Source organism: Lactuca saligna, chromosome 6 (genome assembly GCF_052625555.1).
Source record: "Lactuca saligna cultivar CGN05327 chromosome 6, ASM5262555v1, whole genome shotgun sequence".
Lineage (NCBI taxonomy): Eukaryota > Viridiplantae > Streptophyta > Magnoliopsida > Asterales > Asteraceae > Lactuca > Lactuca saligna.
In genome coordinates, this window is record NC_136422.1 from 62,526,264 (window position 1) to 62,541,474 (window position 15,211).

Sequence of the window (15,211 nt, forward strand, 5' to 3'; positions counted from 1 at the left end):
AAAGTTGGTAAGCTTCGAAATCTTGAATCCTTAAAGCTTAAGAATTTTCTTGCGTGACAAATACGGAACGATATTGGAAACTAATAGATAGTATTTTCATAAGGGAGCTGATCCGTACACAACAATTTTTTTCCATACACAACAATTGGTGCTTTGAAATGTTGTATATGTACAACTATATAATGCATGAATTGTTGTGTATGACAAAAAACTGTTGTGTACGAATTACTTCCCTTTTCATAATATCAGGATAGTTTCCTTATTTATCTTAATAAACCGTTTCCATATTTATGCATTGGAGAAGGTCACGGATTCTACTTTGTAACTCTATATATTTGCCAATGGAAATCATAATCTAAACAGACTTCTGATTCTAAATCATCTGGACTTCCTTTTGGTGACTAGTGAACGATTAGAGAGAGTGTACAAAACCCTAGAAAATGTTGAAGGAGATGGAAAGATCGAGCCCGAAACACAGGGATAAGGATTCAAGCAAAGACTACAAGCATCAAAGCAGCAAACACGCCGATGACCACCATCTCTCCAAACACGACAAAAACAGTGACACCAATGGAGATGATCGGTGGGCACCTGAGAAATGTGATGGTGGTGAAGATCAGATGAAGCGTGAGAGATCATACAATAGAGAATTGAGAGAGAAATCGGTGGATAACAGATGGCGCCACAACCACAAGAGGAAAGATAGAGGTGTAGAGAGTGATGAGGATGATAAACGAACAGATGGGTCTTCTACAGATGATGTTAAGAGTGGAGGCATCTCGCTCGATGCCTTATTAAAGGCCAAAGCAACATTACTGAAGCGAAAGGAGGTTGCAGAGAAGATGAAGAAGATCCCCATGTTAAACAAGGGTGCTGACTCAGCAAGAGATGGCCTGAAACCTCCATCTAGTTCACCAATACCACCTCCCCCGCCACAATCCGCGACTGCTGGTGGGCTGCCCCAACTTGAAGAGTTTACTGCCCCGAAGTTTGAAGCTGTAAAACGGGCACAAGAACTTGCTGCCATTAAGGTTAACATTAACAAACAGAAGAAAAAAGATGCATTCCAGATTCTGAAACGGGAGTTAGAAGTGGACCCTCATAAAAACCCTCACTTTGATTGGCGAATGGGAATTGATAAAACCAAGCTTTTAAGGCCTAAGAGGACGACCTTTCAGTTCGTGGAGGGAGGCAAATGGACCAAAGAGGCTGAAATCATCAAGTTTAAGAGTAAATTTGGTGAATCACAAGCGCGAGAGTTGAAAGCAAAACAGGCTCATCTTATTCCTGATGTTGAGTGGTGGGATGTGTCAGTTCTTGATATACTAAAGAAAGAGAAGATTACTTCATACATGGAACACCCCCGCCCTATCGAGCCGCCATTTAAAGAGGCCCCACCGCCACCTCAGCCCTTAAAACTCACCAAAAAAGAACGCAAAAAGCTCCGCACTCAAAGACGTCTCGCCAATGAAAAATCAGGCAAGAAATGATCCGACAAGGGCTTCTAGAACCCCCAAAACCCAAAATTAAAATGAGCAATCTAATGAAAGTCCTCGGGTCAGAAGCCACCCAACACCCAACCCGTCTCGAAATGGAAATCAGAAGCGCAGCCGCCGAACGCGAACAAGCTCATATTGACCGGAATATCGCCCGGAAGTTGATTCCGGCGGAAAGACGCCACAAGAAAAAAGGAAAAACTTTTCAATGACAATAATACCCTCGAGACTATTGTTTATGTGTACATAGTAGAATCATTGACCTTCTCCAATACTTAAATATGGAAAATACTATCTAATAGGAACTTGAGCATGATTTCTTATATCCTAGAGACTAAGATTTCTTATTCTTTGTCTCATGATTCCATAAGTTTAATCCGTATATAGATAGAGTGTAACATATATGTTAATTTTAGTAACACTACAATATGATATATAGACACAGTTAGCACCACATAAATACAAATATCATTATTTTAGCATCAGTTTAAAGTTTAAACTATTCAAATTTGAGCAAGTCAAAATTAAAGATTTTTTTCAAGTGAAGTGCCTCAAAGCTATCATCATAACATCGTGAACTTAAAAAATCGTTTAGCTTGAAACCAAAAACACCTATGGTAATTAAAATGGGGAACATTGGTCAGAAAGAAAGACAGATTAAAAAAAAAAAACGAGTATCCTTTATGTACACAATAACTCCAAAGCTCATGCCCAAACTTATCTATCCTCGCTAAAGATCATTACTCATAAAAGACCTATATATCTTCTATTTAATAGTTGCCACATTAAATGAGTTTTAAAATCATACTTTTATTTTCTTATTTTTGTTAACTCTCTACTCAACTCGTGCACTTTACATTTACGATGTTCCGTATGTTCTTTCATTATCTTTCATTGAAATTTTTCTCTCAATAAACATACACAACTTTGGTCCTTCTAAAAAGTTCAATGAACCACATTTAATTGGTTTCTTTGTTAGATATCAATGATAAAGAAGTAGCTTAGGGACCCTTTTTTGTAAGAATTTTTAAATACAATGTTATTACACATAAATACATTCTACTTATGCGACATCAGAAAAAGTATTTCCTATTCCTGTCTCTGTCCCATCACCATTATGTGTTCAATTCCAGATAGAATCTAGTGTCTCATCACCATCAGAAAAAGTATTCCCATCACCATTAGTGTCTCATCACCACTACTTGATCGACCACATGCGACCATATACAAAATTCAAACGTTTTGTTCACTAGTAATTGTTGCAAAATATTGTTGTTGACAACATAATATCTGTTTTCTTTGTTATTATTACGAAACATATACCTATATTTTAAATACCGATATTTTAAATGTTGTTAAAGATTAATCAAATTTACCAAAAAAGTCTACCATCTCTAATACAAGTTTGGGAAGGTTTTGTGGTTATAGTTAGGAAAGTTTGGAAAAACCATTTCAAAAATAGGGTTTTGTGACATTATATTATCCCAATCAATTGAAAGAAAGGGTGATTTTTTAGTGAATTATGACCCTCAAGTCCTGCATCGGGTGTTTTTGTTGGATAGTTGTCCTGCGTCACTATTGAAATTTAATTTACTCTAAACGGCATAACAAAAGAAACAAAAAATAGAAAAAAGCAATATGATACTACATTTGAAAAGGACTATATATTGCTAGCATTCTTAAAGTCATACAAAACGTAATTGTCATATGATAAAATTTAAACAATAAAAATTCATAAAATCTGAAGTTTAGTCATTAAATTTAGGTAAATTATATCAATCATCTCTCATGCATATGCTAAAAAGCGTGTTTAGTCCCTATTTTTAAAAAATAACTCGGACAATCTCTTATTTGGTTAAAACTTACACACCTCATCCCTCCAGACATAAAAAGACGATTTTACCCTTAATAATTTCTTTTTTAATTTTTATTATATATATATATATATATATATATATATATATATATATATATATATATATATATATATATATATATATATGCACCGACCCACCATTCACCTTCCCCTTCCTTAGTTTCCTTCCCTTTGTCTCATTCACTCTCGACAAACACCTAAGCAACTCCTCCTCCTCTTCTTTTTTCTGGCGAGACCAACCACATCTACTCTTTCTCTTACTTTCTTTTCCGAGTGCCAGAGAATAACATCAGAATCCCATGAATTAGTCACTTAATAGGTTCGATTTTCCGGTGAAGTAACAAGGGTACCCTCGCAACCCACCGAGCTTTGTTTGTGATGCAATGAACAGATGAAGAGGGTGTGGAGATCGGGACAGGAGAAGAATGGTTTGAGGAAATCCAGGGTTTTGTCATTGATGCCAAACCCGAAGCCACCGATGAGGCCATTGGTCTACACCTCAATCCCTCGTTAGAGTCATCAAAGCCGCCAGAAACCTGCAGCTCCTCCGGCACCACCACATATCAACATGAGCACGAACTCCTTTGGCACCACCATCTGTCACCACAAACACATTCCCCTTCCTTTTCTCCAATAACCATCAAAGCTAACAATTTTAATCTTTCACGAGTGCACGACATCTCACAGCAATCGAAATATGGTCCAAGATGAATCCATCAAAATAAAATCAAACTGAACGTGATACTCAAAATCAAAATCAAAACCTTCATCAATTTCAATTTTTGGATTTGAGAAGGATGAAAAAGGAGGGACCTGTCATTTTCATCAAGTTTGTCTCTTCATCCTATTTCTCTCTCTGTATCGTGCAACATCTCCATCTCACTTGCCATCTATCTCGATATCGCATCAGACACATATGTATGTGTGTTTTCTATTACTATGTTATCTATGATTAGTAACAGTAGTGTGAGGGTTTGGAAGTAAAGGAGGTAGATGGGCTGGGGGGAACTAAGAGTATGTGTTGAAGATGAACGAGAGAGAGGGAGAGAGAGAGAGAGACAGAGAGAGAGACAGAGATCGAAGGTGGTTGTGGACTTGTGGTATTTTGCTACGTAACTGAGAGAGATAGAGATTAGAGAGAGTTGTTTTTTTAAAGTTATAAATAATATTAAATTAATTAAAAAATAAATATCCAAGGGCATTTTAGTCATTTCATCTCGTGCGTGGACTACATTTGCAACAAAAACACATTTAAGGGACGAAACGTGCAAGGTTTAAGAAAACGAGGGACGGTTCGAGTTTATTTTTGAAAATAGGGACTAAACACGCTTTATGCGAGAAACCCAACTGATCCAAGCGACAAGGAGTATGCTCAAAGCATTATTACCAGAACCAATCATTATCTCTGGCATTACGAGAAGCAATATTAACCAACCGAAGCTTCAGATCCTGTCGGACCTGATGACCTTGTCCCCCGTACGGACTCGTAGGAGGTCGTAGTATAAAAGGCATCCTCTGCCACCTCAAACAATAAGCCATTTCCTTCTAGCTCTATCAATACACTCTCAGTCTAATCACTGACTTGACCATCAGAGCGTTTTCCCGAGAGCTCCTTTCGGAGAACGACTGATGGTTCTTCCTTGTTGTGACCTTGCAGGTCTCCCGGAGCGACTAGAAGCACCTTACAATCACCACATCAGCCAACCGGACAACTTGGTCGCATCATATATAGGTTCTATGTAACACCGTAAATTTTCAAAATATTTTTTCGCATCTTATAAAGAACATAATTCATTTATTATTCATAAAAACATCATTGTTTGAAACTCATTTCAAAACATATATCAATCCCAAGATCTCATAGCATAAAAATCTCGTGTGTGTACTGATCAAGCCGATGCCTTCCCGCGATCATCACTGGTACCTGAAACATATAACACAACAACTGTAAGCATAAATGCTTAGTGAGTTCCCCAAGATACTACTTACGCACATATGCCTTTCCAGGCCCTGACCTTCCGGTCCATGTATCTCCGGGGACTTCCGTCCCGACTCAGTAAACCTTCCAGTTCTACCCGCGTCAACCTTACGATCCACATCACAACGCCTTCCGGCCCATAACATATATGCCTTCCGGCCCATAACATAATGCCTTCCGGCCCATATCAAGCATAGCATACACAGCACATACAAACGATTAACTTATCATATACAATGCATACAACTCATAACATATCCGACCTTCCAGTCACACAATAAAACCCTTCCGGGTACAATATAGTGAGAAAACTCACCTGGCACAAGAATCAACCCCCAATCATGCTGCTTGCCAAACACCGACCTCTAACTCTGTGTCAAATCCTATAATTAACCCAATCAGGAACTAAGTCCAAATTCTACATTACCAGGTCTAAAGATAGACCAACTACTAGACCATTACGGTCCTAACCCTTTGGGCCCACCAAGGCCCAATAATAATTGAGTTTTCCCCAAGGCCCAACCTCATCCTACATGATAAGCCCAACATGAGGCCCAAGACATTAATTTAATTCTCTGATCACAGGCTCCATTCAGCAGGCCCAAGGATTCCGGCCCAACACTTAAAGCCCAAAAGATCACCTTGCCCTAAAGCCCACAGAGGGGTTACGTGGGGCGTACCTCTCTTGGTACGCTCAGCGTACTCAAACATGCACAAATCTGATCGGGGGCCTCAGCCTAGTACGCGGGGCGTACTAGGATTACGCTGGGTGTACTCTCAGTTTTGCTTAAATACATTTATGGGTCTTAACCCGTTAAGACCTTGACTTATCTCTTGGATCTGGACTTCCTAACATCACTTACTCCATAAAGTTATCGACTTTAAGCCTTTGCATGGCTGATGAGGTCACAACACATAAAAACTCTTACTTTCTTAACCCAAAATGCTCATAACTCATGCGTGGGTAGATTCACACGATCAAGATCTCATTTTTATGGTTTTTCATCATTAGATACACTTAAAAGGACAGGTTATTAAGCTTTCGAGTGCATCAACTCATAAAGTCTCAAGCTTGGGACCAAAGACCCTAAAATGGACCTTAAAATGCACAAAACAGAAAGAGAGGGAAAGTTTGGAGCTTTATACCTTCAAATGGTGCTCTAGCCCCAAGGAAGCTCAGATCCACAACTTGCTTTTCGATTTCACACCCTTTCATGCTTCTTGTTAGGTCTCCAAAGTCTACAAGAACACAACAAGCTCATCATGGCCACCACAAACTTCAAGAACGGATATTAGGGTTTGAGAGGTTCTAACAAACTGAGGAAGGTGGCCAAAAATGAGACCATCTCTTTCTTTATATAAGGGCACTTCACTTAATTAGGGTTTTCTTCTGTGCCTAGTACACCCAGCGTACCCCTGGTACGCCCAGCGTACTAGGTGACTCAACTTAAGAAAAACGCGCGTCTGTACGCTAAGCGTACGCATATGTACGCCCAACGTACTTGGTTGCCAACTTCTTGTCTTTAAGGTCTTAACTTGTCAACCCTCCAAACTTTCATAGCTTCAAGGATAGAACTTTTCTTCCACCATCCTCATACATATCGAAAGGTAATGAGATCCCTTACGTTTCAAGCAACTCGCCTCAATCTGAAACCTTCTTGCGCCCGACTCGTGGCCCACCAACACAAATCACGAAAATTCTTAAACAGGATGTTACATTCTACTTCAAAACTATCACATACATCATTCTTCATATTCTAAACTAATCGTATTTTCAACAAGATCTTGTCAAAAAATGAAACTGTATAGATCGCCTTTGTAACAAATACAGATGTAATACAACACTTATATCGGTTATGTGTATAACACACATAACGCATCCTAAAACAAAATGCAATAGTTCCTTTAAAAGAAAAGAACCATGTATAATTTTAGACACAATATGTATAAAAATCCAAATAAAAGTACAACTTCAGACCACGCATACTAGCTTGTTCACAAAACAACTACAATCTTATTATTCTATTTAAACAAAAGTGACACAAAACCAATTGCCATGACTATAAAAATCTCAAGTAGCATATGTAACTAATGAAAGGTGCAAGTTGGTTCCATAAAGCTTCGGAAAGCTACTTCTACAATACCTATCATGAAAATAGTCAGATCTCTTTTTCTTCATTCTCGGATAACTTGTACCCTATATGGTTGAAGAACAACTGTACCATTTATATAGATATGTGGTGCAGATCAAATCAAGGGTGACGATGAAGGGAGATGGTTGGTCAGTTTTACAACAAGATTTAGTTGTACTTGCTCCCAATGATGCCAAAGATATCTGCACAATTTTACGGTTAGGGATAGGAACCATAGATTGTGCTATAGATAGTGATGGAGATGGAGATAATGATGTGATAAATGGTGTGTAGAGATAATAGGGAGAAACGTATGAGTGTTGGGATTTAGAACATGGTGGGTTAGTCGTGGTGCGTGTAATTAAGCTGGCCCGGACAACCCACAAGGGGAGATCATTCTTTCCAAAAAGATGGTGGGCTAAAGGGTTAGGAGGGAGAGTGTGTTGAAGAACGAATGAATAGTGACGAGGAAAGCAGGGGAAATATTCATACAAAGACAAAACTGTAAAATTGGTCCCTGTGGTATTAAAAATACTTTGGATGGGGTCCAAAAAGTTTTCAACTTGTATGGATGGTCCAAAATCAAAAATTTTCTGGGTTTTTGGTCCTTGATACACTTAAAAAGACGATTTTACCCTTTTCATTTATTTTCTCTATTTTCTTTATTTATTTTGATATATAAATAATTAAAAATAAAAACAAAACTAAAATCTCACCCAACCCTCCTCCTTCTCTCCCCCCCTCTCTCTCTCTCTCTCTCTCTCTCTCTCTCTCTCTCTCTCTCTCTCTCTTTCTCTCTCGGACGTCATTCAACCACCATCACTGCCACCATATGCTTGCCGGAACCCTACATCATACACCATTGATTACCCCATCATCAACATCTCTGATGACAATTTTCATCAACAGATCTATGATGTCGTAGCAATTCCAAACTGGTTTTCGGTGATAATTTTGCTTACTAGACACCCAAGAGCTTATATATCAGGAGCTGATTCCTGTTTATTTTTCCTAATTTATCACCTGTACATTATAAATTCGTTCATCAATTTCTAATTTCACTAACTTGTTTGTAGCAGATTAAAGAGATTTGTTTTTAATTTGTGTTACAAATTAAAGAGAAGAGATTTGTTTTTAATTTGTGTTTCAGATTAAAGAGATGGTGCAGCGAAAAAGGAGATGAAAATGATGAAACCACTGAAATCAAACCTTGGAAACCCTAAAATCGAACTTTGAAAACCCTAAAATAGGGCCTTGAAATCCCTCCTCTTGTTCGGGGATAATAATTAACTCGCTAGAGAGCCATATCACCACCACCATCTTTCATCCGAATATACGAACTGAAACTGATGGCCTTACCTTCATCACATGGAAATACAAATACAGGGGAAGACGTAGAGAAGGAGGATACTACAAGGTCTTCATCAAGAAATCGAGACATTACATAGCTGATGTCATACCGATTTCTGGTTATCTTCACGCTTCCATATCACAACCCAACACCACCACTAACAATTGCAATAACAGGGAAAAAAACTGATATAAAGAAAGAGGTGAGGGAGTAAATGAGAGTCAAAGTGGGAAGGGGGGTTACGGGTAGGGAGGGGTAAGTGATTTTCTTTTTCTTTTTTATAATTATTTAAGGGGATGGGATTTTTTTTATAATTAGTTAAATACTAAACAAATACAAAAAATGTAAAAAAGAAATGATAAGGGGTAAAATTGTCTTTTCAACTTTTTTAGGACCAAAATCAAAGGAAATTCATGATTTTGGACATTCCATGCAAGTTAAAAACTTTTTGGACCATATTCAAAGTTTTTTGAATACCACATGAACCAATTTTGCAATTTTGTCAAAAAATGGTTTAGAGGGTATAAGGATCTTGAAGTGAAGAAAAATTATCCTTTTCCCAGTAATAATTTTTGAAAAAGAAAAACAAGAAGAGAAAATAAGTGGAGGGATAATTTTTTTCTCTTAATCTTCCTTCCAAATTGGAGAGATTTGGAGGAAAATAAGCTTAAAGCTGTTTTTTAGCTTTCATTTGGTTTATTTCTAATTAGGATCACTAACATCTAGTTTCCTTTCTTTTCCATCTTTTTTTTTGTATCTATATTTTCCTTCGCCTTCTTTTATTTCCTTTATTAAAACTGAGGAACTACATGCAAGAGTCGTAATCTTGGCGCGTAATGAATATTGAATGAGTAAATAAGAGGTCATCCCATAATTAAATCATTAAAAGTTTTACTAAACAACCTCTAATTGTATTTGAAAATCAGTTTATTTAAAAAAAAATTTGTAAGAATAAATTTTACAAGAATAATTTCGTGTTCGAAAATGTCAGATTTTGAAGAACATAGTTATTTTGCATTTTTCAAACTCTTGGGGTTGTTACGTAATACTTTTTGTGGTTATTGATGCGAATACATCTATAAGATTTCTTTTTGTTAGGAAATTAAACAAAAATTAACACAAAGAAAATGGAAACAAATAAATAAATAGCATAGACCATTTCGTTTTTGAGTTGAAAATCGGTGTCAAAGTAAACCCAGTCCACCAAATAAAATTATACAAAAAATAATAAAGTTTATATTCCTTTTTGTTTCATATTTATTTTTAGAGAGATAGATATTTTAATTTATTTTTGTTTTGAAGGACCATTTCAATGCTAAAGCTGCACTAATAATGATGATTTTATTCAAATCCTTATCCTTTTTGATATTCAAATGATGATTCTACTCAATTCTATTCTCCACTTGCACGATCATGCTTTACATTTGACTTTTGGGAGAAAAACAGGACCAACATTCCAATCCTCTTTATAATCATCACCGTATCTACAAACGATTCAAACATAGAACCATCGGAAATCACCATGGCCACCACCATAACAACACCACTGTTAATATTATCAATCTTCTTCATATTCAATTCCATTCCAATCCCATCATCCTCTTGTCCTCTTCATCAAAAACAAGCACTTCTCCACTTCAAATCCACCCTCGACGCCATCCACGATTCCGAATCCAGTTCTTTTCTACCCGTAGAACTAAACTCATGGAAACCCAATTCCGATTGTTGCACATGGGATCGCCTTAAATGCAACAAAGCCAGAGCTGTTACCGAGCTTCACTTATATAGCATCGTCCCTGAGTCTAACAATCCAGTCCCCGTGTTCTCCAACATCCTTACTCCTCTTTTCCATATCCAATCACTGAAACTACTCGATATTGCAATGAACTCACTCCTAGGAGAGATTCCAAGAGATGGGTTTAGAAACCTCACAGAATTGGTTCATCTTGACATGATGTTAAACAACTTCAATGGCTCCATTCCCAGCCAGCTTTTACAGTTACCGAAGCTGCAATACTTAGACTTGAGCGTCAATCCACTACTTCGGACACTGGGACCCGAAGTGGGTTCTTTTCGAAGTTTGACTACACTAAGGTTAAGGTTTAATAACTTCCAGGGTTCGATTCCTCCTCATGTTTTTGAACTCGAATCTCTTCGAATTCTTGATCTATCTAACAATCTCTTCCAGGGTGTTTTAAGCCCTGAAGTTGGTAAACTTCGAAATCTTGAAAGGTTGTCCCTAGATAGGAATATTCTTTCCGGAATCATCCCTAAAGAGATTGGAAATCTAACCAAGTTAACAGAATTGTACCTTACAGACAATCACTTCTCAGGTGAAATCCCAGCTTCAGTTATCAACTTGAAGGAGATGGTATTATTAGATTTGTCTAATAATTCCTTCTCATCACAAATTCCATCCGCCATTGGAAGGCTACCCAACATGACAACACTTGACTTGAGCAAGAACGAGTTCACAGGTCCAATCCCATCATCATTACAAAACGTGAGCAAGTTAGAAACCCTTCGGCTCCAACACAACAAGTTAGCGGGAGAAATACCAACTTGGTTATTCAACATCAAATCATTAAGGGGATTGTTCATAGGTGGAAATGGAAATAGCTTGACATGGAATAACAACACAAACATTGTTCCAAGATGTAACCTACAACAGATCTCTATGACTTCGTGTAGACTTTCCGGCCAAATTCCAAAATGGATTTCATCACAGAAAGAGTTGAGTTTTCTTGATTTGAGCATGAATCAATTGGAGGGAAAATTCCCATTTTGGCTTGCTGAGATGGACATGGAAGGGATAGTCCTCTCAGATAACAAGCTCACAGGATCAATCCCGCCTCGCCTGTTTGAATCTTTAGGGTTAAAGCTTCTTGCCTTGTCTCGGAATAATTTTTCCGGGGAGTTGCCTGAGAACATAGGAAACGCTAGCACGCTCTCAATGCTTATGTTGTCGGGAAATATTTTTTCCGGCAAAATTCCAATGTCCATGACCAACATGAATAGGCTACAGGTTCTCGATTTGTCAAGAAATAGATTTTCTGGCGATAATTTCTTTGTTCTTGGAGATAAACCTCTTCCATATATAGACTTGTCCTACAACGACTTTTTTGGTAAGATCCCGATGACTTTTTCTTCAGAAACACGAGTTCTTTCTTTAGGTGGGAATAAGTTTTCCGGCGACTTGCCTTCGAATTTGAGTAACTTGGTAAGCCTCGAAAGTCTTGATCTTCATGGCAATGATATAACTGGAAATTTTCAAGATGTTCTCCCTCAAATCCCAACGCTTCAAGTCTTAAACCTAAGAGACAATTCCCTTGAAGGGTTTATCCCGAGAGCAATCTCCAACCTTACTTCTCTTCGGATTCTTGATCTCTCAGGGAACAACCTAACTGGAAGTATTCCACAGGAAATTGGAAACCTTAAAAGAATGATCGAAACTCCCCATACAAAGTATGTTCCTTTCGACATATGGCCTAGATACATGTTCATCTATGATGATTTTCTTGACAACATCGAGTTTCAGGACTTGGTAGTGAACTGGAAGAACTCCTTTCAAGGTCTATCGAGTCACAGCATTGGTATTTATTCGTTCATGGACTTATCAGACAACAGATTTTCTGGAGAAATTCCAGCATCGTTAGGCAATCTCGAAAGTTTAAAAGTGTTAAACATTTCTTACAACAACTTCTCGGGGCACATTCCAGTGTCTTTCGGAAATCTGAAGGACGTGGAGAGCTTAGATTTGTCGCACAACAAAATCTCTGGTTCAATTCCTCAATCATTAGTGAAGTTGGATCAACTTGCAATACTGGATGTGAGCAACAATAGGCTAACAGGTAAGATTCCAATGGGTTGGCAAATGAATACGATGAACGAGTTAAAGTTTTTTGCAAACAATAGTGGATTATGCGGCATGCAGATTATGATCAAATGCCCCGAGGATATCCCATCGACACCAAAAAAAGAGACTGAGGAGGAAGACGAGAAACTCTCGTGGATGTTGTGGGAGGGAGCATGGTTTGGTTTTCCAGTTGGGTTCTTCTCATCAATCTTGATCATGGGCTACTTACTGAACTTTTTACTACTCTTCAAATTTTGGTAAGGATGTCTTCAATAACGTGTCAGCTTTTCAATGTTTTGTCAAATTATAGAATCTAATATGGTCGTATTTTGTTTGTGAATTTTGAAAAATTTGGAGAAACTGGTTTGTAAATTTTAGGAGCTGTTTGACAATTACTGATTGAGTCAGGTCTAACTGAGTCAGAGAACTGATTGAGTTGGAAGATCTGACTGAGTCTGTTCTGATTGAAACCATGTTGTTTGATTATGCATCTGATTGACTATGCTAAAATGGTCATATTACCCTTGTATTCTATTTTGTGTTGAATAAAATGTATCTTTTTGATAGATCATTTCAAATCCAAATATAAAATACATATAATTCATACTTTTACAACATTATCAAGTTAAATTTCTATTTTATATTGCAATAAATAGATATTATAATTTTTTATTACTATCAACGATAATATATCATTATTTGTGTAAACTAAAGAAAAACAACCATGATTCACAACATGTTAACAAATGAGGATAAAACAAATACAGTTTACTTCCACAACTTTAGTAGATTCGATGAACTCTGCAACCACCACATTATAGAAATGCAATCTCAAATTTTCACCAAAAATAACATGGATTTGTTCCACAACTTGCTCACTCTTATTGCTTCATGTTTCACATGGATTTACACTATCTACCTGTCTCATCATCTTTACTATCACTTGCACTCATCATTTACAATAAATACTTTTTAACAGCTTCATGTTTCAATGGTGGAAGAACTACCATTGGTTCACTCTTATTGCTTCCTCTTCCATGCTTTAGTTCCAAGATTTACGTGTCTTATTTGGTATCCAAAGATCCCATATGAAATTACAGAGATACTTGGATTAGAACTGCATAATGTAAAGAAAAACTGCATGGTCTACTTCTAGCATTGTATGAAGTTTCTACAACAGATTATAGTAAAATTAGGATTATTGAATAACAAGAGATCATCCATTATAAATGGATTATTGAAGATAAAACTTGAAAAACCTAAAAACCTAAATAGCACCTGTTCCATTTGTAAGAAACTAATGAATTAAACACCCAAAATCACTCGTATTATATAAAAAACATAAAATTATCTTTTACCATTGCCATCAACTTTCTGATTGTAGGTTGTAGTTTCAGGGACCAATATCATTTGTAACACAAACATATACATAAGGAATTAAACACACGCGCACATGGATAGAGATATGGATCAAATCTAACTAAAAAGATAAGGGAAAATAATGAAACCTTTTCAGCAACGATTTCAGGTGGTAGTGGGGAAGGTGCGATTTCATCATCAATTTCAGATGGTGTTGCCAAGGTCAAGATGACTTTAGATAGTGTCTATTAGGTCGAGTGCAATTATATATATTATGTTTTCATAAAGTTGTTTTTCTGCATGTGAAATTATCAATCAAGTAGAGGGACTTACATTGTAAATATAATAAGTGTAAGGTATCTAGTTGTAAACACATAGAGTTAGTAAGTTCTATTTCTATCTCTCTATATATATATTCTATGATTCAGAATCAATGAAGATAATGAAAGATTATGCATCAATTTACTTTCTCTCTCTATCTTGTATCAATTGTTGAAATGGTATCAAAGAGGTTTTGATCCTTTTCTATTCAAATTGATCTGAATTTTTCTTCTGCAATTATGAATTCAGATCACGTTACTGATCCTAATTCCTCCAATTACAATTCCTCTTCGATCAACAATTTTAAAAGTAATAATCCAAGCATGTTTCGCGTTTCAACTCAACTTACTGGAAATGAAACTTCAAGAAATGGATGTTTTCAATCCAAATTGGTTTATGAGTTAAGAAGAAGATTGGTTTTATCGATGGAACTACAAAGAAGCCTGAAGCTGAAGGAAATGAACTTGATAACTCGATCAACAATGATTGTATGGTTTGTTCTTGGATACTTAATGCAATTTCAAAAGAAATTGTCAGTGCTTTTGTTTTCTCTACTACTTCTCGAGAGTTATGGCTCGATCTTGAAGAACATTTAGGTGAAAGTAACAGTCCTTTGATATATATATATATATATATATATATATATATATATATATATATATATATATATATATATCAGCTACAAAGATAGATCGCTTCAATTAATCAAGGTGATTCTTCTGTGTCGAAATATTACACAAAATTAAAGCAAGTATGGGATCTATTGAACTATTTAGTTGTTATGCCTTCGTGTACATGTGGATCTGCAAAGGAAATTTCAGATCTTAATTCTTCAACTCGTC

General features: G+C 36.7%; 1 protein-coding gene and 1 pseudogene across 1 annotated transcript; both read left to right on the plus strand.

The window, feature by feature from the left end:
• The first annotated feature begins 394 nt into the window (after window positions 1-394).
• Window positions 395-1,775, plus strand: LOC145002646 (protein RDM16 pseudogene; annotated as a pseudogene).
• Window positions 1,776-10,247: 8,472 nt separating this feature from the next.
• Window positions 10,248-13,260, plus strand: LOC145002087 (uncharacterized). The gene has a single exon (XM_078961387.1). It carries the CDS (start codon window positions 10,356-10,358, stop codon window positions 12,948-12,950), a length of 2,595 nt encoding a protein of 864 aa, XP_078817513.1. The 5' UTR covers window positions 10,248-10,355; the 3' UTR covers window positions 12,951-13,260.
• Window positions 13,261-15,211: the final 1,951 nt, after the last annotated feature.